The following is a 23,129-nucleotide window of genomic DNA, read 5'->3' on the forward strand; positions in this document are numbered from 1 at the left end:
ATGGGAGGCAGTGGAAATAACTTGCTATCAAGTAAAGAGAGTGGTGTTTAGAGGTTGTTTTTATAAAATGGGCCCCCAGTATGTTTTGTGTTTTGGTAGGGAGTTTTGATTGCAAAGAATGGAATCCACTCAAGCTTGCTAAAATAAAAAGAGGGGGAGGGACTTCCCTGGTGGCGCAGTGGTTGAGAATCCACCTGCCAACGCAGGGGACACGGGTTTGAGCCCTGGTCCAGGAAGATCCCACATGCCGCGGAGCAACTAAGCCTGCGCGCCACAACTACTGAAGCCTGCGCGCCACAACTACTGAAGCCCGCGCGCCTAGAGCCCGTGCTCCGCAACAAGAGAAGCCACCGCAATGAGAAGCCTGCGCACCGCAACGAAGAGTAGCCCCCGCTCGCCGCAACTAGAGAAAGCCCGTGCACAGCAACGAAGACCCAACGCAGCCAAAAATAAATAAACAAATTTAAAAATAAATAAAAAGGGGATTTATAGGAAAGACAGGGATCACTCAGAAACGAAGTGCAGGGCCTGCAGGTGGGCCCCGTGGTTGTACCACTTTTCTCTCCGTTTGTCCCGTGAGCCCCTGTCTCCGCTTCTCTCTGCCCATCCGTCCGGTTCCTCACTGTGGGCCTGGGAGGATGTTTCGCTTTCTCAGAAGCTTCATTTGCACGTGGCTTTATGGAACCTGGCTTCAACTCAGTGTGGCTTTTCAGGTCCAGGGTTCGCCCCGTCCAGTCAGACCTGTTCAATCTGTGTTGCTCCAGAGATGAACTTCTCAAGAAGAAAATGGATGGGCTCAGCTCAGCCCGTGGACTCTGGGTCCTCTGTGCAGTCCCCACTCTGGTCCATCAATGCAGGGCACAGGGTGTGAACCTGGTTGTCTAGAGGCCAAGGCGCTGGAGGCGGCTTCAGGAAGATGGTGGGTCCCGAGGTCAGAAATGAGTGCAGGGGGTACCACGTCCAGAACTCTCGACCGGATGATGGCTCTAGGGTGGCGGAGTGGCCTGTCTTAGAGACAGAATGTTCACACCTTCTGGGAGGAGAAGGAAGCACTGAGATTTAGTTACAGCTGAGGGGAGGCTGGGCTTTGGTCTGTATTGTGTGTTGAAGTGGGAGCTTTAGTGAACGGCCTCAGGCTTCATTCTTCGTAGAGGAGAGGATCAGCTCTGGTCAGACTCCAGAGGCATTTAGGCTCACTTACCTGGATTCATTTGCTGTCTAGGCTGTGACAAAAAAAAAAAAAAAAAGAAAAAAGAAAAAAGAACACTACCACCATCACCCTCTGATTCTTCCTTTATAAGCCACTGTCTGCAGAAATACGCTTTCCCCTACCATCACCATAATTAATCCTCTACGCGTCACATCAGAAACGTGACGTGAGATAAGCAAAGGGCGTTGCTGGTGTCCCAAAGAGTTTCATAGGTGTACTATGGCCTTGCTTCTGCGTTGACAGCAAGAGAAATTCCTGCTCTTTTGTATAAACCTCAGAGGAGTTTTTCTTTGAAGGCTTATGACCCTTAGACCCCGGAGTCAGACTAAATTGTAGCTTCAGGAACTGTGTTCTGAGCGACTGAATGCAATCCATTATGTTTTATTCATCCTCGTGATACCCTTCCAGAAGGAAGAAGAGGCAGGGCTGTTCTTCCCATTGGCCACTACACTGAGGCTCGTCTGAAGCCAGCAGACACGTGCGTGTCCTGACTCCCAGGCCGGGGCCCCTGCTGCTAGGCTGGTACAGCTGGCCACACGGGTGTTGTAAGGGCCAGGACGACCCGGCCAAGAGACAGGGGCCAGCGCTCCAGGCCTCCACCTCCGTCTCAGCTGTGGCAATTGTGCTGTTAAATCAGTGAGGAAGTTATTTTCCAGTGGCATCTGTTTCCAGCTTGGGTGGATATCAGACCTACTCAGTTCCACTCTTAATTGGGAAACCAGTGAAAACAGGATAGAGAAGAGGGTAGGGAGAAAGGTCTGAGATGTCTGTTTTGGACAGATATAAGCTAGAGGGTTTGGAGGAGTACGGGAAAAGAAACAGAGATGAAAATACAGGATGAGCCCTGGTTGTGCAGGAGGAAACTGTGGAGGGGAATCTTGCAAAGTCGGCAGCCCCAGAACCTGGAGGCGTGGCTGGGAGCACCTGAGCACGAGAACCAGGCATCCAGCCTGGGTCACCCATAACCCGCAGTGTATTTGCCCGTGGTGGAGGCAGCAGAAAACATAGAGTATGCACAAATCCAGACCACTCAGCACCCCGAGGGGGGTGCCCAAGGGTGACTCTAGATCCCTAAGGCATCGATGTCTCTGTTCCAGGCTCCTTCGTGTCTGTTTCTTTTGTGCCATTTTGTGTATCCTGCCTTGTAGCAGAGGGCGTGGCGGAGGGCGTGGCGGAGGCGTGGCGGAGGGCGTGGCGGAGGGCGTGTCGAGTGTATCCTCCTAATTTGTTGGCGCCTCCAAAGCACCTAGTACATCATAGGTGCACGATAACTAACTAGCTCTCCGCTGATCAAGGGCTGAGGGCAGTTCACTGGGCACCGCTGTGACGCAGGTCGGGGTGTAAGTAGGTCCCATGGAGATGCTACAAAGTTGAGCCAGGTCTCTGGGGTCCTCGTGTTCCCCCGGGAGAGGCACCACCTGGGATGATACCGAGTGTTGAGTGCGTCCTCTGACTGGGCCCTGCTTGTGAGCGCTCTTGGGGAGCAGAGCGGGTGTGGTACCCACCCCCATCCCGAACGGCTGCGGCTGCAGTTCGCCCTTCTCTCCGAGATGCTGCACAGGCCCTGGTTCTTGCCCCTCGGCCCCTGGGACAGCCTCACATGTCATCGTTTTGTCTGTTCTTTGTACGTCGCTTCAGAGTTTTCATTGGAGGATTTCAATCCAAGTTCCCGATGCTTTGGCCAGATTGGAGGACCTCCAAGAGGGGGGATAGGCTGGCAGACTTCAGACTTGCAGGATGCTGGCCTCCCTGGCAGGATTTCTGGGGAAAGTGGGTCTCGTCTCACTGTGCCCCGTAAACTACTAGGTAAATGTCAAGTGACGACCTGGGGAAGCCCAGCTCTGCACATCGCTGAGAGGTCCTGGGGTCAAGGCACTCATGTTGTGCAGATAATTAGCCCTGTTAGGGCAGAACCAGGACTCCAGGCTTCTGGAATGTTCTCCCCCAGTCAGTGAGGGACCCTAGATTTGGGCTGTGATGAACATCAGGGCAGCCAGCTGCTTCTGAGTGAGCTCTGAGCATCTTTAATACTCCCATGGACTGGCTCTTCTTAAGTGGAAGTTTGCAGAGGGCAGGCTTGTGTCTCTTCGGCTGGTGTAAGACCCATAGTGACTCAGTGGGTGACGCTTCCTGACCACTTAGCATGATCGAGGGGCTGGTGGAGGGCAGAGATGAAAACATCCGGTCCAGCTGTGCCTCTGCAAGCCCCAGGGCTCCGTACACCTGCCGAGTGGACCAGAACACCTGTCTTTGCTGCCGGCCTGTCCTGACGCTCCACCCCTTGTGTGTTTTCAGGGCTTCACTTACGTTCTCCACGAAGGCGAGTGCTGTGGAACGTGCCTGCCATCTGCCTGCGAGGTGGTGACCGGCTCCCCTCGGGGAGACTCGCAGTCCTCCTGGAAGAGTGTAGGTCTGGGCCAGGGCGGGTAGGAAGGAGAGCGGGGGCCTCACCAGCCTGGTCGTCCATCTGGGGTCCAGTGCTGCCCTTGGTTCCGTCCGTAAAGTAGAAGCTCATTCCCTGCCTTTTGCTTTCCCCACAGAGAGTTTAATGCGGCTGTTGGTTTATCCAGATGTCAGCTGGGATCACCTTGCTCCCGGGGAACTAGTTAAAGTTGCCCCAGACTTCCCGTTGTGTGGATTTTGGGAGAAGCCCAGTTCCCTCCCTCTGAGTTCTGTGAACGCCTGCGGGTGGGGGTCATGTTCTCCTGTTTAACCTGTGAAGCTGAGGACCTGCTTCCGCCGATGGGTGGTGCAGGGCCGTGTCGTGGGCCTGGCACCCTGCCACACCGGCCCAGGCGGCGTCTTCTGACCTTTTCACTGGTTTCTGTTGGAGAAATATGTAACCCAGAGAAGCAAACTACATTTCTGTTCCCAGGGCCCCTGAGCCCCCTTCTGCAGCTCTGGCTTAGCCCCTGGGCGTGTTGGCAGCCCCCGTCTCCCCACCCTTGTCTTCTCCTGCCCAGCCCCCACCCCCAGATCCCCTCCCCTGACACAGAGCAGGGTCGCTTCTCCTTCGTGGCCCAGAGGCGCTCACTTTGACTCTGGGCTCATAAAGCCAGTTTCTGAAGCACAGAGGATCCCTCCCCGGGAGTCAGTCGTAGCCCACATGCTAGGATGCTACCAGTCCTTTAACTCTGATGGATAAGGATGAAGTGGACGGGTGCTAAGCCCTGGAATCCTCAGGACGTGGATGCTGGGAGGGGGTGAGGTGCACCTAGGGACCTTCCCCTTCTGAGTCCTCCAGCGAGACCAAAACACACTCTGTTTAGAAGGAGGGCAAAGGGTTACCTGTCCTGCCCTGAACGTGCTCACCTGCTCACCTCCTACCCTGGCCCACCAGTCTCCTCCTCCTTGGTGGTGACAGACTGAGTTTCCCACAGAGGTTCCCACCTCCCTCTTCTAATTCTGGTTACCTGTGGATTTCCCTGCTGTGTCCCTCCTCTCCATGCTTTTAACCTCTTTTTTCCCCAGTCCATCCTAGGATCAGGCTGGCTTTGCACCTCCTCCCCAGGGCCAGAGGCTACTCCATCCTGGTTGGGGTTGACAGCTGGTCTCCTTTTTTTTTTTTTTGCGGTACGCGGGCCTCTCACTGTTGTGGCGTCTCCCGTTGCGGAGCACAGGCTCCGGACGCGCAGGCTCAGCGGCCATGGCTCACGGGCCCAGCCACTCCGCGGCATGTGGGATCTTCCCGGACCGGGGCACGAACCCGTGTCCCCTGCATCGGCAGGTGGACTCTCAACCACTGCGCCACCAGGGAAGCCCTGCTTGTCCCTTTGAGGCTCAGCATCCTCTTCACCGCTCCCCCCCGCCCCCCACCCGCCTCTGGTCTCTCATCTGCCTCCAGGGCTCCCTCAGCCCTGACCCGCATCAGTGTTCACAAAAGAGTTTCCCTTCCCAATTCAAGTCTCCATCTTACCTACAAGACTTGCGGGTCGGCAGTGGCTCTGGGGGGCCCAGCAGGTGTGGTAGGGACAGGTCCTCTTGATGCGCCCAAAGCTTGGCGGGTACGTGGTCGGAGTGGGGCGTGGCCCGCAGCGGGGAGCTTTGGTCGGGGGAGTCAGGGGGGTCAGGAGAGAGGCCGCAGTGTGTGGTACTTTCTGCTTCTCTTCTGGAAAGAGAAGAAAGGCAACAGGGGCCAAGAGATGTGGCTGGGCCTGGAGTGGGCAGGGCAGGTGCCCCCGCTTGCGTGTCTGGGAGCTGGACCACACAGACCGTGCTCATGGTCACGTGTTGTCCGGGCAGAACCTCCGCAGGGACTTTCTGAACCATGTTCTGGACACTCAGTGGTCCTTGACTGTGGTGCCCTTGGGGACAGGCCGCCTGTGTGCAGCCTGGGAGCTCAGGGCAGATTTCAGAGCCGAGGGTCAGACACCGGCATCCCCGGCTCTCACCGGCTCCCTGTACCAGAGGGAAGCAGCACGAGGTTGGGTGCTGGGCTGAGTTTCCCTCCACATCTCCCCTCCACTGTCTCCCCATGCAGCCGTTCCTGGACACTCAGCTCCCAGCCGAGCCCAGGGTGGAGGGAGCATCCTTAGGTGTCCCCAGGTGCTTCCTCCGGTGGCTCAAGACTCTGTCTTGGGAGCACACGGGGCTCTGAGCTAGGATCTTGGTCAGGGTGACTCTGACCCAGACTCACTGAAGGACCCGGATGAGCTGTCCCTCCCTCTGTGCACCTCACCCTGTGGGCAGGGCTTAGCCGTTGAGCCGGGCTCACCTCCAGGACCCACACCAGCTCCTGAGGGGGCCGCCCACTCCCAGCGGGACCTTGGCCCCCTGACCAACTTGGGTGCTCCGACCACAGGTTGGCTCTCACTGGGCCTCTCCCGAGGACCCCTGCCTCATCTACGAGTGTGTCCGAGTCAAGGAGGAAGTCTTCGTGCAACAGAGGAATGTCTCCTGCCCCCAACTGGACGTCCCCACCTGCCCCTCGGGCTTCCAGCTGAGCTGTCAGACCTCGGACTGTTGCCCCACCTGTCACTGCAGTAAGATGTGCTACCAAGCCCGCCTTCAAGCCTCTCTCTCCTCTAAGGCCCCCGAATCCTTGCCTTTTGAGCAGCTCAGGGAAACGGGGAGGATCAAATCTCTCCATCAGTTGCTAACACTTCGGGGAGAGAGCAAGTAAGATGAGGGAAATGGGACAATTTCCTGAGGGTCGTCACTGTGTCAGCGCTGGTTTTGTACCCTGTCTCATGTCATCCTTATGACAATCCCATGAGGTGGGTACCATTATACCTCCCTTTGCTCTTGTGAGTTAGTGAGTGGTAGAACTGGGCTTGGACCCAGGCTTCTCTAATTCTAGAGACTTCTCAATCATTCGGCTGGAAAAGGTATTCCGACTGCCCATCCCCTAACCCCACCAACCAACCAGCCAACCACATAAACAAACAAACCAATCAACCAACCAGTCAACCAACTAACCAACAAACCACACAATCAACCAACCAACCAACCAAATAAACCAACCAAGCAACCAACTAACCCACCCACCAGCCAACTAACCAACCAGCCAAACAACCGACGGCAGCAGCAGCAGCAGCAGCGAACAGCTCTCGCCACCGCGTCCTGAGCTCTGTGTGTGATTTTATCTTGGCGCTTAAAGTTTCCGGAGTAGAGTGTCTTTCTTTGACAAGCCAAACATCCTCCCACTCACCCCTTGGGTGTGAATCACTTAAACAAGTGCCCTCCCCTCGAGGACTCCAGGGACCTTCTTCCTGCGGGCTGGGTGGTGGGCAGCAGGTAGCTGCCCTTCCTCAGCGGGCCTGGGGCCACTGTGGCCACGTGGGCTCCGGCAGGAGGACCCACAGCGCCTGGCGCTGGGTGGGGAGAAGGACCGGCAGGTGGAGCAGGGAGGCCCAGCCTGGGAGGAGCAGCTGGGTCGTGGGCCTTCACCAGCTGTGCTCCGCACACTCATACCCTGTGCCTGTCTCTCCCCAGAGCCTGTGCAGGCCTGTGTGCTCAACGGCACCATCATCGGGGTGAGCTGCCGCCTTCTCCAGGGCGCCTGGGGGGCAGGGATGGGGTGCTGTGGGAAGGGTGTCATTCTAAAGTGCAAGTGAAAGGAGCCGGGGGGCCTGCCCCACCCACACTTTCCTTTCCTCCAGGGCTTCCCAGGCATCCTGGAGTGGAACCCCTACCTCTCCGGGGCCCGGGCCCCGCCTTCTAGCGCTCACATCCCGGCCCCAGGCACTCGAGCGTTTCTTCTGTGCATGCTTCAATCTGCCCCGCTCCCTCTGCCCCAGCTCCCTCTCTGCTGGGAAAGCCCTCACTCTTACCATGCCATCCTTGAGGTGGGGTGGGGAAGGGAGGGAGCAGACCTCTCGGGACAGGAGGAGAATCAGGGTGATGGATCCTGGCAGCTTTGGGCAGCCGGGCCCCCATGCCCAAGGCAGACGACTCACGGGACTGAGGGCAGTGGAGGGTCGGGGGTTCCGGGTGCCAGGAGGCCTGACCCTGGTCCCTTTGGTTCCAGCCCGGGAGGAGTCTGATGGTTGACCTGTGTACCACCTGCCTCTGCACCGTCCAGGCGGGGGTCATCTCCGGATTCAAGCTGGAGTGCAGGCAGACCACCTGTGAGGACTGCCCGCTGGTGAGAGAGGCTCATGGGGGCCTGGGGGTGGACTGGGTACTTGTGGGACCCAAGCAATGGGACATCACCGGGCTCGTTAAATAAAAACTTTCGTGATTTTCTGATTATGGACATATTTGACAACAGTAAGGAAGAGAATAAAAGTCACCTACCCAAATTGCATTTCTCAGATATAATTATAATTTAGTTTTGGAAATTCAAACATTTTCTTTCTGTATTTGCAAGGCTTGTGATACCATATTTACAATTCCGTATTCTTTTTAAGCAACATACTACTGTTCTTTGAAAACATTAAAAATTAGTCAACAAATATTTATCAGTGACTAGTCAGTCCACAGTTATTTATCAGACACTTGCTATGTGCAGGGTTCTATTGCAACATTCTTTGAAGGGGCTCTGCCTCAGCATATACTTTTATTATTGGACATCGTGTTTTAATAGTTCACCCTGCCAGCTCACGATGACTGTGTTTGCTCAGAACACTTCTGAGGGTGGGTTCTGGGAAGTGGAATCATCATTTCTAGTTGGGTAGAGGAAAGCATGCACTTCACTATTCTTATCGTGACTCTTAGCCCCACCTCGCAGAGCTGGACCCAACGCTCTGGAGGATGCCTTGCTTTCCTCCGCAAACTGCCTTCTGCATTTGGGGCTCCTGCTGTCTTAGAAAATAGGGTTGGTCAGATGAGTTTCTTGTGAGCTAGATGCACAGAATACAGTCATTGCTCTTTCAGATGGTGGGGCAGCGGGCGGGTTCTGGGCGGGGTCGGGGAGGAGTGGCGCGGCACAGCGGCCAGAGGGGAGGGGTGACGCGTGGGTTAGGGACAAGGTTAGGACAAGCTGCTGGTGGTCGGCGCTCTTGAGGTCGGGGAGTGTTCTGCACCTGTGCCCTTCCTGGCACTGGCACCGTGTGAAGCTCCAAGCAGGGGCTTAATAGCATATTTACGAGGGGAGTGAAGGGGTCCGTAGGAGACACAGCTACTTCTGATAGAATGGCTCAAGGAGAACATTCCCGCCTCAATTAGAAAGAAGCCAGTGAAGTACGCCTTTTTGCTTTTTTTAAATTTAAAATCCCAGTTGTTTCAGGGTTTCGGATGCAGGCGTGTGTGTGTGTGTGTGTGTGTGTGTGTGTGTGTGTGTGAGTGTGTGTGTGAGATAACTCCCCTACATACATCTGGGCTTGAATATGGGATGGAATGATGCTGTCTGGAGTCTTTGGCATCCCTTTAACTGGATGTCCATGGAACTACAGTGGATGCAGGAAGCGGTCCACGCTAAGCTGTCCTGAAGGAGAGAGTTCTGGGGAGGCGGGGGGACGAGCCCACTAACTCTCTACCTGCGCCCTCTGGTGGTCAGAGGGTGGCACGGCCACTTCCTCTGCGTCCATAGAAATCCGGCTTTAGAATCCAGTCCAGACTTAGGTTTCTAAATATTTTTAAATTCACGGCCCCTTTTGGTCTGTGTACTCCTCCTCCTCGCCTCCAAAATTCCGCTGTCTCCCCAGGGATCTCCTCCCTCTTGAGATCCCTGAGATTAGCCCTGCTGTGTATCTCTCAGCCTTTGCTGAGCTCTGCCTCAGATGCCCCCATTCTAGCTCAGCTTACCTGGTCTTGTCACGTTCCTCTGCCATGAAGGGCCTCCGTGTGGCCTCCTGCAGGTGGGGAGCTGTGGTGGGTCAAGCGTAGGCTGGTCTGTGTCTGTTTGAACTGCCGATGTCAGATGGAACTCTTAGCATCATCAGAGACGTGGGGCCTGTGTCTCCTTCAGGGGAGACGACGCTTTTACCTAAAAGGAGCCCAGAAGCCGGTCTGTGCTGCTGGGTGGTAGAGACAAAGGAAGGCTTGAGGAAGAGAGGTGACACTGACCAGGAACCTTGAGAAGGCCTCCCAGAGGAGCATGACCATGGGCTGACCTTGAGCGATGACCCCCCAGGAGGGGGCACAGGGACAGACTGGCATTTAAGCAAGAGTTAGAAAAGGGCAGCGGGGAGATAAGACTGGGGTCCTTGAGCAGCCGATGTAGTTTATGAAAAGGGCCGGGAGACACCTGTGAGGAGAGTTTGGGGGGCATCGCTGGACAGGGGGAGCAGGGCTAGTTGGCTGCTCAGACCTGAGTGAGTGAGCCTGTGGTTGGCTGGGCACCTGGCGGCTCCTGATTGGATGCTCCGGCCAAAGTCTGGTCAGCACGGCCCTCCGTGTCCGTCTGGCAGCTGTGCGGTGCGTACCCCGCCAGCAGGGCTCAGACAGACCTGTCACCAGTGCAGCTGTGTTCTTGCCTTGCGGGGTCCGTTCTCTCTGTTGCGTCCTTCCAGTGGTTTCTGCCGTGTTCCCTGTCCTCCCGTCCCTCTTCCCCCGGCCCCACAGCACCTCTGAAATCATCGCCCTTCCTCTCACCTTCCGCCCTCCTCCACTTTCTCCTGTCCCTTCTTCTCCCACAGAGCCTACCACCTTTCCCTGTTCTTCGCTTCACCGTGCCCTCTGCCTCTCTGGGGTGTGGAGTGTGCGTCCACCGCCCCATCCCTTCACTTTGCAGACCCCTCCTCCATTTGTCCCCCACCCCTCACTTCTCTTGTAAAGATTTTGGGCACGTTCTTCTCCTTGGGCCTGCTGAGTGGAGGGCATTTCCTAGTGTCTTCTTCTAACACTCACTAAAAAATGCCCCAATCCACGCTCCCGTGAAATCGTGCCTGATTCACGCCTCATTTTATTTCCTCTTTCTGACTGCAACCGCTCACATACATTCATGATGTTTTTCCCGTCTCTTTCTTCCTCTCCCATCCACCTCGGTCCACACCTGCCAGGAACTGTGCGTTTTTGAAAACACAGTTGAAGCTCACCGGTGAAACGTGACCTGATGGCCTCAAATGTCAGCAGTGTCCTTTGAGTGTGTGTGTGGCCTGGGCTCTCTCTCTGCGGCTTCCCTGATGAGTTCAGTGGATGCGCATAGACTCCTAACCTCCCCAGCTGGTTATGAGCTGTCAGTCGGAGTGCAGTGAGCAAGGGAGCAGTGTGAGAGGACCAGATGTTCTGTCCGGGGCTCCAAACCTACCTGCTAGAGATTCATAGTAGAAAAACCTCAGGACCCCAAGGAATGAATCTCTAAGTCATTACTAAATGTAGCAAAATGAAAAAAAGAATGACACCATAGCTGGTCTTCACAGAACTAAATTTATTCTTTTAAACACCCCTACCTTCACCCCATATGAGGAGCCAGCTTGTCCGTGTTCTGGGACCGAGCCAGCATGGGCACCTGTTACTTGTTCTCACTGCCCCTTGCTGCAGCAGGGACCCTAATAGAGCATTGCCTGAAAAAACCAACCAACCAACCAAACAAAACCAAAAAAAAAACTTTTCTAGATTTAGTTCTTTTTTTTTTTGTGGCATGGTGGGGAGAGTTAAAAGAGTTTTAATTTTAACGCAGTGACGAGACAGCTGATGATCACTTTTTGGCTTTGTTAACATGGTTTAAAATACTTCGCAGAATAAAACGTTGGCCACCCTATGTTGTCTCCCAGATTGGGGGGGCGTTTTTGTGAAACAGTGAAATCCGTCTTCTGGGAAGCGGCTGGATTGGCAGGAACAGAGGTGGGAAGACAGTTACTACCGTGACAGAGTCCAGCGGTGGGTGATGATTTCTTGGATCAGGTGATGACAGAGGACCCTGGCACGACAAGCTGTGGATGAGCTCAAGATGCAGTTTTTGGCAAGATCTGGTGATGAGGGGGCAGGGGGGTAAGAAAAAGAGAGAACACAAGGATGACCCCCAGATTTCTAGTTTGAACAGCTGCTTAATGAAACCATTTACCATTTGGCCTACTTTCGATCGGGATCTTAGGGGGAGGTTGAAACTAAGGCTGCTTTTTCTCCTGGTTACACAGGGTTACGAGGAAGAGAAGATGCAGGGCCAGTGCTGCGGGAGATGCCTGCCTATGGCTTGCACCATTCAGCTACGAGGGGGACAGATCATGATGCTGAAGGTGTGTGTGGGCAACTTAAACTCAGGGGTCTCCCTACGACCGCCGTCTGGTTTCCTATTTGGGGATATTTTCTTCAAGGAAGAGGGACTGAGTTTGGGTCAATATTGACTTCCTTTTGTACCTAGTTCTGATTTCATGAGGGAAAGATGGGTAACCTTTAGGAAGTACAGAATTCTCTCTTAGATTTGGCTAATTTGTCACTCTCTGTGACAGAAGTTGGTGTAGGGCCCCGTGACTGGGAGTGAGTTGATCTTTAAGATTTTCTCCAGCCTTGATGGTCTATGAGACTGGCCAGGCAATCAGGGTGACACAGACTGGGCTCTATGAAAGCCAGAGTGGGCTGGTGGGGCTGGCAGGGGGCGCCTGGCTCACCTCTAGTTCAGCTACTGATGGGCCAGGGCCAGTTTCCCTTTGCTGTGTCTTAATTCTTTAAGCTGTTAAGTGGTCAGTAGAGTTAGGGATGCCCTACATTTATGCAGCCCCATTCCCAGTTAACAAGCCGTAAAACTGGACTCCACCTCCGTTCTGGGTTCTGGGTGTGGAGACTTTGCACACACTGCCTCGGTCTTGTTCTAAGGTCCCCTACCTTGTCTCAACAACTCCAAGGAGTCAAGGTCATGGCTTGAAGTGGCTTTGGACCCCAAACACCGTCTTCAGATTTGCTCTGCCCACCTCCCCTCTTTCCTTCCAGCGCGACGAGACTCTCCAGGATGGCTGTGACAGTCACTTCTGCAGGGTCAACAAGAGAGGCGAGCTCATCTGGGAGAAGAGGGTCACGAGCTGCCCGCCCTTCGATGGACACAAGTGTCTGGCCGAGGGGGTGAGTAGCTGGGGCTCAGGCCCTGCTTTCCTCTTGACTGTCTCCATCTTCGACTCTCAGAAGAGGGTTCTTCTGAACAGTGGTCCAGCTCTGCTGTTGGACACGTGATTCCCAGTGTCCAAGGAGAACCCTGACCTAGTTTAAAAATCAACGAAATTACAAAATCAAAGCCTGATGCAGGGACAAAACTCTCTCAACTGTACCATATGCTTTAAGAAAACACCTTCCTTTGAGGGAGACTGGATCTGTGATCCTTGATTGGGATGGTGAGAGAGCAAACTGATTTCCAGCCTCCCCTGGGAATGATGATCCTGGTGACTCAGCTGGAAGGGAATTCAGAATAATCAGAATCATTTCGGCCTGGCCAGGTGGGGTGGTCAGTCTATTCACATCTGTGATGGGAAAACCCATTCATTTCTGGGGACTGAAGCTCAGGACTGTGAGTCCAGAGGAGGACTTGGCCTGGAGTGCCTGAAAGTGTCCACTATGTACTATTTGTGCCTAATCTGGGACTTTGCTGTTTTCTTAGGGGAAAATCATGAAAATTCCAGGCACATGCTGTGACACATGTAAGTACCTTACCAATAGCTTGTCCCTTGAAATCCATCAGGAGAAGTCCAGGGACTGTTCTTTGCGATGAACTTTCTTCTAGAAAGATATTGCAGTCACTGTGTTCAATTCTGCAGGGCACTTCCACCCCACCCTGCGTGTCCTTGGACTGCCCCCTGCTCAAGCCCCCTTTCAAGATGCCTGTGAGGCACACTCTTCCTCCTTCCTTCCAAACTCCTGGCAGTCACTAGCCTCTTACCTGCCTTTCCCCTTGCAGAGCCTTGGGTTGGTCATAGTAGTCCTATCATGAGAGAATGTCTTCCCTCTGCCACCAGAACTCCTGAAGACAGGCACCTTGATTCATGATCTCGACAGAGCGGACATTCAGTATGCCTCTAATCTTTGGGTGTCGTGCAGCTCTCCCAGAGAGAAAGGGAAACCAGCAGCTGGCTGTGGGGCTGCAGTGAACACAGCCTTCTCGAGGGTTTATGAGGCTGGTCTCAGTTTTATTAACCTCGTCTGCTTCACTCTCAGCTCCTCTTGACCTTGCAGTTGTGTTGTACTGGTTGGTCCCAATAGTTACGGCTGCAGCTTTGGAGACGGAGCTCAAGCCTGCCCACCAGACAGCATCTCACCACATGTTCTTGCGTTCTTGTTTCCATGAGCACAAGTACCTTTCAGAATCCCAGTGTTAGTGCTATATTCCCTGAATGTAGAATTACTTGCCTGGACTAATATTCTTTGTCTTTTAGTTTAGTTTTGGGGTTCACGGGCCCACGTTCCCATGTTTATTTTTGTGTAGAGAAAGGAAGAGTAAAAACACGAATATCTTCAGCATTCAGTCATTCATTCTTTTCTTGACGGTTCACTCTGACAGTCCCTGTAGTTGCTGTAACCAAGTTGCAGATTGCGGAAAACACACTCTGAAAGCATCTTTTTCTATGGTTCTTGTCTGCATGGTTGAAGAATGTGGTCAGGAAACCATCAGAGGAGATGCATTCTCTCTAGGCGTGCTGCACATGGAATTGCGCCGAGGCTGTTATCTTCAAAACTAGCAGCGAGGCCAAAAGGGGCCTGTGTTGGTCTGTGCTTTCAAGAGGTGGGGACCTTCCATAAGGAAAAGAAGCCAGGCTCAGGGATTTAAATCTACAGCAAAAGAATATAGTGTGTTGGGCTCAATGTGTTTTCCTTTTTCACCCTCTTAATGTGGTTGGCAGCCTTTCACTTTAAAATGACATTATTTGGGAGCTGGGAGCCCAACTATTAGGTGGCTAAAGTTGATTTAGATTTGGAGCCATCCAGGAATGGAAAACTCCCAGTGTTGGGACGGGCAATAATGAGGTGGCATTAAATCTTAGATTATCAGTGGGCCAAGGAGAGGTTCAGATCTGAATGCTTTTAACCCCTGTACATAAGGAGACCCATGCTAGCGACCCAGAGGTAGCTATACCCAAAGGGAAGATTCCATAAGGGCTCCTACGATCAGCTCCCACAGAGACAATGACATTTGCAGGGATGGATAGAGATTAATTGTATTTCTTAGCTACCTCATTGCCCGTCAGCTTCTGGATATTGTTATAAGCGCAGGAGGATTGCTCTGATCATTATGGTTTTTATCTTATTATTTTTGACATCTTTATTGGAATACAGTTGCTTTACAATGTTGTGTTAGTTTCTGCTGTATAACAAAGTGAATCAGCTATACGTATACATATATCCCCATATCCCCTCCCTCTTGCGTCTCCCTCCCACCCTCCCTATCCCACCCCTCTAGGTGGTCACAAAGCACCGAGCTGATCTCCCTGTGCTATGCTGCTGCTTCCCACTAGCTATCTATTTTACATTTAGTAGTGTATATATGTCAACACTACTCTCTCACTTCGTCCCAGATTAGCCTTTCCCCTCCCCGTGTCCTCAAGTCCATTCTCTACGTCTGCATCTTTATTCCTGTCCTGCCCCTATGTTCATCAGAACCTTTTTTCTTTTTTTTAGATTCTCTCTCTCTATATATGTGTTAGCATACAGTATTTGTTTTTCTATTTCTGACTGACTTCACTCTGTATGACAGACTCTAGGTCCATCCACCTCATTACAAATAACTCAATTTTGTTTCTTTTTATGGCTGAGTAATATTCCATTGTATATATATGTGCCACATCTTCTCTATCCATTCATCTGTTGATGGACACTTAGGTTGCTTCCATGTCCTGGCTATTGTAAATAGTGCTGCAGTGAACATTGTGGTACATGACTCTTTTTGAATTATGGTTTTCTCAGGGTATATGCCCAGTAGTGGGATTGCTGGGTCATATGGTAGTTCTATTTTTACTTTTTTAAGGAACCTCCATACTGTTCTCCATAGTGGCTGTATCAATTTACATTCCCACCAACAGTGCAAGAGGGTTCCCTTTTCTCCACACCCTCTCCAGCATTTGTTGTTGTAGATTTTCTGATGATGCCCATTCTAACAAGTGTGAGGTGATACCTCATTGTAGTTTTGATTTTCATTTCTCTAATAATTAGTGATGTTGAGCAGCTTTTCATGTGCTTCTTGGCCATCTGTATATCTTCTTTGGAGAAATGTCTATTTAGGTCTTCTGCCCATTTTTGGATTGGGTTGTTTGTTTTTTTGATATTAAGCTGCATGAGCTGCTTGTAAATTTTGGAGATTAATCCTTTGTCAGTTGCTTCCTTTGCAAATATTTTCTCCCATTCTGAGAGTTGTCTTTTTGTCTTGTTTATGGTTTCCTTTGTTGTGCAAAAGCTTTTACGTTTCATTAGGTTCCAGTTGTTTATTTTTGCTTTTATTTCCATTTCTCTAGGAGGTGGGTCAAAAAGGATCTTGCTGTGATTTATATCATAGAGTGTTCTGCCTATGCTTTCCTCTAAGAGTTTTATAGTGTCTGGCCTTACATTTAGGTGTTTAATCCATTTTGAGTTTATTTTTGTGTATGGTGTTAGGAAGTGTTCTAATTTCATTCTTTTACATGTAGCTGTCCAGTTCTCCCAGCACCACTTATTGAAGAGAGGCTGTCTTTTCTCCATTGCATATTCTTTCCTCCTTTATCAAAGATAAGGTGACCATGTGTGTATGGGTTTATCTCTGGGATTTCCATTTTGTTCCATCGATCTATATTTCTGTTCTTATGCCAGTACCATACTGTCTTGATTACTGTAGCTTTGTAGTATAGTCTGAAGTCTAGGAGCCTGATTCCTCCAGCTCCGTTTTTCGTTCTCAAGATTGCTTTGGCTACTCGGGGTCTTTTGTGTTTCCATACAAATTGTGAAATTTTTTGTTCTAGTTCTGTGCAAAAGGCTATTGGTAGTTTGATAGGGATTGCATTGAATCTGTAGATTGCTTTGGGTAGTATAGTCATTTTCACAATGTTGATTCTTCCAGTCGAAGAACATGATATATCTCTCCATCTGTTTGTATTGTCTTTAATTTCTTTCATCAGTGTCTCATAGATTTCTGCATATAGGTCTTTTGTCTCCTTAGGTAGGTTTATTCCTAGGTATTTTATTCTTTTTGTTGCAATGGTAAATGGGAGTGTTGCCTTAATTTCTGTTTCAGATTTTTCATCGTTAGTGTATAGGAATGCAAACCCTAGTGTGTAGGGTTTGTCATACATGGCCTTTATTATGTTGAGGTAGGTTCCCTCTATGCCTACTTTCTGGAGAGTTTTTATCATAATTGGGTGTTGAATTTTGTCGAAAGCTTTTTCTGCGTCTATTGAGATTATCATATGGTTTTTATCCTTCGATTTGTTAATATGGTGCATCACATTGATTGATTTGAGTATATTAAAGAATCCTTGCATTCCTGGGATAAACCCCACTTGGTCATGGTGTATGATCCTTTTAATATGCTGTTGGATTCTGTTTGCTAGTATTTTGTTGAGGATTTTTGCATCTATGTTCATCAGTGATATTGGCCTGTAGTTTCCTTTTTTTGTGATATCTTTGTCTGGTTTTGGTATCAGGGTGATGGTGGCCTCGTAGAATGAGTTTGGGAGTGTTCCTCCCTCTGCTATATTTCAGAAGATTTTAAGAAGGACAGGTGTTAGCTCTTCTCTAAATGTATGATAGTATTCGCCTGTGCAGCCATCTGGTCCTGGGCTTTTGTTTGTTGGAAGATTTTTAATCACAGTTTCAATTTTAGTGCTTGTGACTGGGCTGTTCATATTTTCTGTTTCTTCCTGGTTCAGTCTTGGAAGGTTGTGCTTTTCTAAGAATTTGTCCATTTCTTCCAGGTTGTCCATTTTATTGGCGTATAGTTGCTTGCAGTAATCTCTTATGATCCTTTGTATTTCTGCACTGTCAGTTGTTACTTCTCCTTTTTCATTTCTAATTCTGTTGATTTGAATCTTCTCCCTTTTTTTCTTGATGAGTCTGGCTAATAATTTATCAATTTTGTTTATCTTCTCAAAGAACCAGCTTTTAGTTTTATTGATCTTTGCTAATGTTTCCTTCATTTCCTTTTCATTTATTCCTGATCTGATTTTTTTTTTTTTTTTAATTTTTGGCTGTGTGCGGTCTTTGTTGCTGGCTGTACACGGGCTTTCTCTAGTTGTGGCGAGCGGGGGCTACTCTTCATTGCGGTGCGCAGGCTTCTCATTGCAGTGGCTTCTCTTTTTATGGAGCACAGGCTCTAGGTGCACGGGCTTCAGTAGTTGTGGCATGGGTTTAGTTGCTCCACGGCATGTGGGATCTTCCCAGACCAGGGCTTGAACCCATGTCCCCTGCATTGGCAGGCGGATTCTTAACCACTGTGCCACCAGGGAAGCCCTCTGATCAGATTTTTGCGATCTTTCCTTCAGCTAACTTTTGGGGGGGGGTGGTTTTGTTCCTCTTTCTCTAATTGCTTTAGGTGTAAGGTTAGCTTGTTTATTTGAGTTGTTTCTTGTTTCTTGAGGTAGGATTGTATTGCTATAAACTTCCCTCTTAGAACTGCTTTTGCTGCATCCCATAGGTTTTGGTTCATCGTGTTTTCAACGTCATTTGTTTCTAGGTATTTTTTGATTTCCTCTTTGGTTTCTTCAGTGAGTTCTTGGTTATTTAGTATAACGTATTATTTAGCCTCCATGTGTTTGTATTTTCTACAGTTTTTTTTTCCTGTAATTGGTATCTAGTCTCATAGCGTTGTGGTTGGAAAAGATACTTGATCCGATTTCAATTTTCTTAAATTTACCAACGCTTGATTTGTGACTCAAGATATGATCTATCCTGGAGAATGTTCCATGAGCGCTTGAGAAGAAAGTGTATTCTGTTGTTTTCGGATGGAATGTCCTATAAATATCAATTATGTCCAGCTTGTTTAATGTGTCATTTAAAGCTTGTGTTTCCTTATTTATTCATCATGGTTTTTAGAGTCTACAATTACATAAAAGTAAGTCCTATCCATTGACATCACCAAAGCACAGTGAATCTACGCTCCTCCTGCAATTAAAATTGTGCCATTAAGTGAGTTAAACCCAGCGATAACTATATCTCTGAATATGAAGGGCCAGGAGAAGCTGAGGGGAACCAGGACCACTGACTTGCCTTCCCCATGGCTGGCTTTGGTGATCCGGTTACTGTGAAATTGACCTATTTCCAGTAAATGAGGGAACTGGGCTGGAGAGTGTTGTGTGGAAGAACAGGTCCCATCTCTCACCTGTCCTGTAGGTGAGGAGCCCGAGTGCAAGGACATCACTGCCAAGCTGCAGTACGTCAAAGTGGGAGACTGTCTGTCTGAAGAGCAAGTGGACATTCACTACTGCGAGGTAAGGGGTCCTCGGTTAGGAGGGGCAAGTTCTTTGTTTGGTCACGTCTCTTTAGTTACAGAGTCGAAGGATCTGGGAAATTCACAGGGGGGAGAAGTGAAAGGAACTGGGAGCTTTTAAAATTTTTTTAAAAAGCCTATGTTTTATTGAAGTAAATGGGAACTTTTGACCCTAGAAGAAAAAAACCGAGCAATGATTCAACACATCCTCTGAAGAGAATGGAGAGTTGCTTAATGGAAGATGGGAGTTGGGTGTGACAGTTCCATTAGGACAGGCCTTTCAGACCTCCCGAGAGCTCTTTTACACGTTGTTTGGCTGTCCCGTGTTTCTCCGGGCAAGGCCAGACCTTCTTGATGGGAGGAGGGCAGGTGGAGGAAGTGGGCTGCCCCAGAGCCCTCCCCACCCTGGCACTCTCCACCGCCCGCAACGGCCGCCTCTCTCTGCCCTGCCGTAGGGAAGATGCACCAGCAAAGCCCTGTACTCCATCGACACAGAGGACGTGCAGGACCAGTGCGCCTGCTGCGCGCCCACACGCACAGAGCCCATGCAGGTGCCCCTGCGCTGCGCCAACGGCTCCGTCATCCACCACGTGGTCCTCAACGCCATGCAGTGCAAGTGCTCCCCAAGGAAGTGCCGCCAGTGAGGCGCGGTCCTGCCGCGGACACCCGTCACCACCCGCTTGGCAACCCCTGCTTGGCGCATGCGTGCTCCGCTCCCGGGCTTCCCCGGGCCCACAATAAAGGCCAACCTGTCATCTTGCCAAAGGCTCATGGTTCATCTAGGCTGAGATGGCTGTTGTAGGCTGGGCTGGAGCTCTGAGGCTGGTGCCGAAGGGGGTGGGGGGTAGGGGAGCACAGGCTCCATCTGGAAACACTTGAGCCCCGGGGTCTGCGGGAGGCACCGCCCACGTCGGGGAGAAAGTGGCAGCTCAGCGTCCACGGGGAGGGAAGGGGAAAGTGAGCGCCAGGCCTCCTTGGAAACAGCCCAGTGGCTGAAGGAGAAGGGATTTGCTCTGGAACACTGGGGTCTCCAGTCTCTGAATCCAGGGGCTTCTGGGCAGAGCAGAGGAGTCCCTAGAGCCAGGCTCCTGCCAGGCTCTGGCCATTGTGGCTGACTTGATGGGGAAGGGGCCCCAGTGAGTGTGCAAGCGGTTCTCTGAGCCCTCAGCTGAGCCAGTGCCTGTGTTCCTCAGTCGCCCCCGTGGGAGGGTGAGAGGCTGGGGGCTGGGGGGCTGGAAACGCGGTGCTGGGCATGTGCGGGAACGTGGTCCCTCGCGGCACAGGCGTGGCCGTGGCTGGGGACCCCCAGACTCGGGGGCGGCCCAGGTTCCACCCATGGCCTTCGCCGGACTGTGTGGCCTCAGCAAGCCCCTTAGCGGTTTTCAGACTTAGTTTCCTCAACTGGAACCAGGAACGTCAGTCTCACTCACTCGGCTGGGAGGGTCAAATAAGCCAGAAAGTCCGGGAGTAACTATGAATTGCTCTCTAATAACGGAAAAAGTGACCAGAAGAAGAACGGGGAAATCAAGCTTCAAAGGGAAACCCTAAGTGTCCCTACCGTCAGTGGCAGAGCATTGAGGATTTCCTTTGTTCTGAGGGGTGAGGGAGCTGAGTTCCTTTGGGGCTGGATGCTGGAGGCCAAGGCCTTGCCCACTCCAGGATCCTTTAGTGGACAGAAGAGGTGTAGGTAACTCCAGACCTCACCGGGTCCCCAGATCACTAACCACTGCTGTCACTCTCAAGGAGAGATCACCTTTCTTAGACTTTTATGAAAAAAGCTTACATGTATACGCTGGCAAGATGGCAGAAACTCTAGGTGGGGAGAGCACACCCATGAGAATAAAGCAACTGTCCTGGCTATGAGACAGGAATCTGATGGAAGATTGACTTTCATGCTGGATCCTCCTAGCCCAGGAGAGACTCAACTCATTGAACATACTGGACCACGGAGCTGGAAAGGATTTAGACATCTCATCCACTGCCCTCTCCTGCCCCTTTGCAGCGGATGAAAGCAGCTCAGAGAACTTGAGTAACTTGTCAAAGGTCACACAGCTGCTGGGTGGCAGGGTCAGGTTCAGAACCCAAGTACCTGGACACCTGGGCAGGAACTCCGGAGCCGGTGCATCAGAGCCGCACGTCCCTGGTGCTGACAGATTCGGCCCTGTTCTCACAGGAACCAGTGACGGCTGCATTTCTAGGTCTTTCTGCTTCTGTCACTGCTGGGGAAGAACCTCCAGGGAAGATACATTAAAGGCAAATGGCATGGGTTGTGTTGAGTCGTTTTGGTGGGGAGTTTAGCCGGGTAGAGGGAAGGAAGAATGGATAGAAGTTTTATGTAACTGCTCAATAATTCCAAGGCTGTCATCCTCCATCCATCACCCCACCTCCAACTTTGAGTGCCTCTATGGTCTCTGTAGGAAACCAGATCCAGGGCCAGAGAATTACCTGTCTCCCTTCTGACTGATGGCCTAATGCTCCACCTGGGGACGAGACGCCATTGGATGCATCGCCACAGAGGAACTCAGCAGGGAGTCTGCCTCTCCAGCAGAAGGTGTCAGTTTTCCAACTGCCTCCGTAGCCTGAGTTCCCCTCATATTTACTGATAGTACAGTTCACTGCCAAGAAAAAAGCTGAGTCAGAAAAATTGCATATTTTGATTTAAAAAAAAATGCAGGAAGTAGGGTAAAAAGGAGAAACTGGTAGTGGGGGTATGAGCCAGGAGCTGTCCCCATTCTGCATGTGTTCCAGGGTGGGTCTGCCTCTGGTCTCAGGCACTCTCTTTTTTGTCACCCTTAGACCAGATGGGACAGTCCCCAAAGTGAGAGTCTTAGGGGGAGTCTCAAGGGAGGAGTATGCAGGGACCAAGGGACTAAAACAGTGCGGGAGGGAGAGAAGAGAGGGAATGGATAAGGAACCACCATGGTGGAAAGGTTTCCAATCCTCCTGGCATTGAAAACATGTAGAGAAGGTTCCCAGAAGTGAATGGAGAAGGGTGTTGTCTCAAGCAGCCAGGAATCAAGTGTTAGAGCACAGGCTCTGGAGTAGGCAAGTCCTCAGAGGCACGGTGCCTGACCGTTTACACTGCAGTCTCCTGATCTGTGAAATGGGCACACAGGCAGTAATTCCCTCATAGATTTGTTACTAGAATTAGATAATTCCTCTGGGGGAGGCTCTGAGAAGGATGCTGAGGGCGAGGAAGTCCACATCCACGTCAGCCATGGTTACTCCTGGTGGCCAGGATACAGCCCAGGTTGGCACACACTGCTTTTGGTTTTCCTTCTGCTCAGCCCCTGACTCCCCTTTACTGCCTCAGTTTCCTTATCTATAAAGTGGGGAGCAGTCCCCACCAGCCCACCTTATCAGCATAGGAGATAGGAAAGTCATTCAGAGCCTACTTGACATATAATGTTATAATACCTTTTCATTTTCAGGGTCCCTGGTATTAATGCACTTGTTTCGCTTGGGGGCGTCTTGGAATTGTAGATTCCATCATCCAGAATGGCCCTTTGGAGGTCTTCTCTTCCATCCCCCTGCCCATGGCTAGATGTCAAAGCCATTCCGGAGAGATGGAACTCCTCTTTTTCCTGGAATGGAGCTTCCACCATCTACCTCCTCAGCTGGTCCCAGCGTCTCCCTGGGAAGCTTTGCTAAAACCCCTTGCCTCCCCAAGCCCCTCCCCTTGCCTCTTGCAGCCCCTCTTCCTGTCCCTGGGGCACAATTCCTCCACTCCTGCGCCTTTTAATCTAGAGAAAGTTGGGGACTTCTGGTGGCGGGTAGAGTGCAGGCAGGCGTGCGGGGGAGCCTCCCACCCCTACCCAGGCGATAAGGGCCAGGGCGGCGGGAAGCAGGCTTCCCGGGCGGAATTGGAAGCTAATCAGCCAGGCTGTTCACGAGATAATCCGGCTGAATGCTCACACCCGAACCAGGTTAGCAGGCAGCTCCCCGGGTGGGGAGAGCAGCGGTCTTACTGTCTCGCCCCTCAGCTTCATTAACCGGAGCGTGTCCCGGACTCAGCCGGCCCACGGGAACGCCCTCCTTTCTCCACGTGGCGCGACCAGCGCCGGTGCGCCTAGGGTGCAGCTCCGGGGAGGCCTGGTAGCCGCTGGCGAGGGATGGGGGAGGAGGCAGCGGCAGCAGGCTGGGGCGGGCACGTCCAGACGGAGCTGAGCTGCGATGGAATTAGTCCCGCGACTGAATAAGCCAGAGCAGACGCCAGAGCAGCCCCAG

General features: G+C 51.5%; 1 protein-coding gene across 8 annotated transcripts in view; it reads left to right on the plus strand.

The window, feature by feature from the left end:
* Positions 1 to 19,658, plus strand: part of VWF (von Willebrand factor) — a 203,779-nt gene extending 184,121 nt beyond the window's left edge. For all 8 annotated transcript variants that reach the window (XM_079936255.1, XM_079936253.1, XM_079936258.1 and 5 more), the window contains 9 exons: positions 3,506 to 3,616; positions 6,012 to 6,192; positions 7,145 to 7,185; positions 7,680 to 7,796; positions 11,671 to 11,769; positions 12,461 to 12,589; positions 13,119 to 13,158; positions 18,806 to 18,903; positions 19,358 to 19,658. In XM_079936255.1, coding sequence (XP_079792381.1) covers positions 3,506 to 3,616; positions 6,012 to 6,192; positions 7,145 to 7,185; positions 7,680 to 7,796; positions 11,671 to 11,769; positions 12,461 to 12,589; positions 13,119 to 13,158; positions 18,806 to 18,903; positions 19,358 to 19,546 — 1,005 coding nt within the window. In that variant the 3' untranslated portion in view covers positions 19,547 to 19,658. The remainder of the gene's footprint in view (positions 1 to 3,505; positions 3,617 to 6,011; positions 6,193 to 7,144; positions 7,186 to 7,679; positions 7,797 to 11,670; positions 11,770 to 12,460; positions 12,590 to 13,118; positions 13,159 to 18,805; positions 18,904 to 19,357) is intronic.
* The last annotated feature ends 3,471 nt before the right edge of the window (positions 19,659 to 23,129 follow it).

This window comes from Stenella coeruleoalba (assembly GCF_951394435.1).
Source record: "Stenella coeruleoalba genome assembly, chromosome: 11".
Lineage (NCBI taxonomy): Eukaryota > Metazoa > Chordata > Mammalia > Artiodactyla > Delphinidae > Stenella > Stenella coeruleoalba.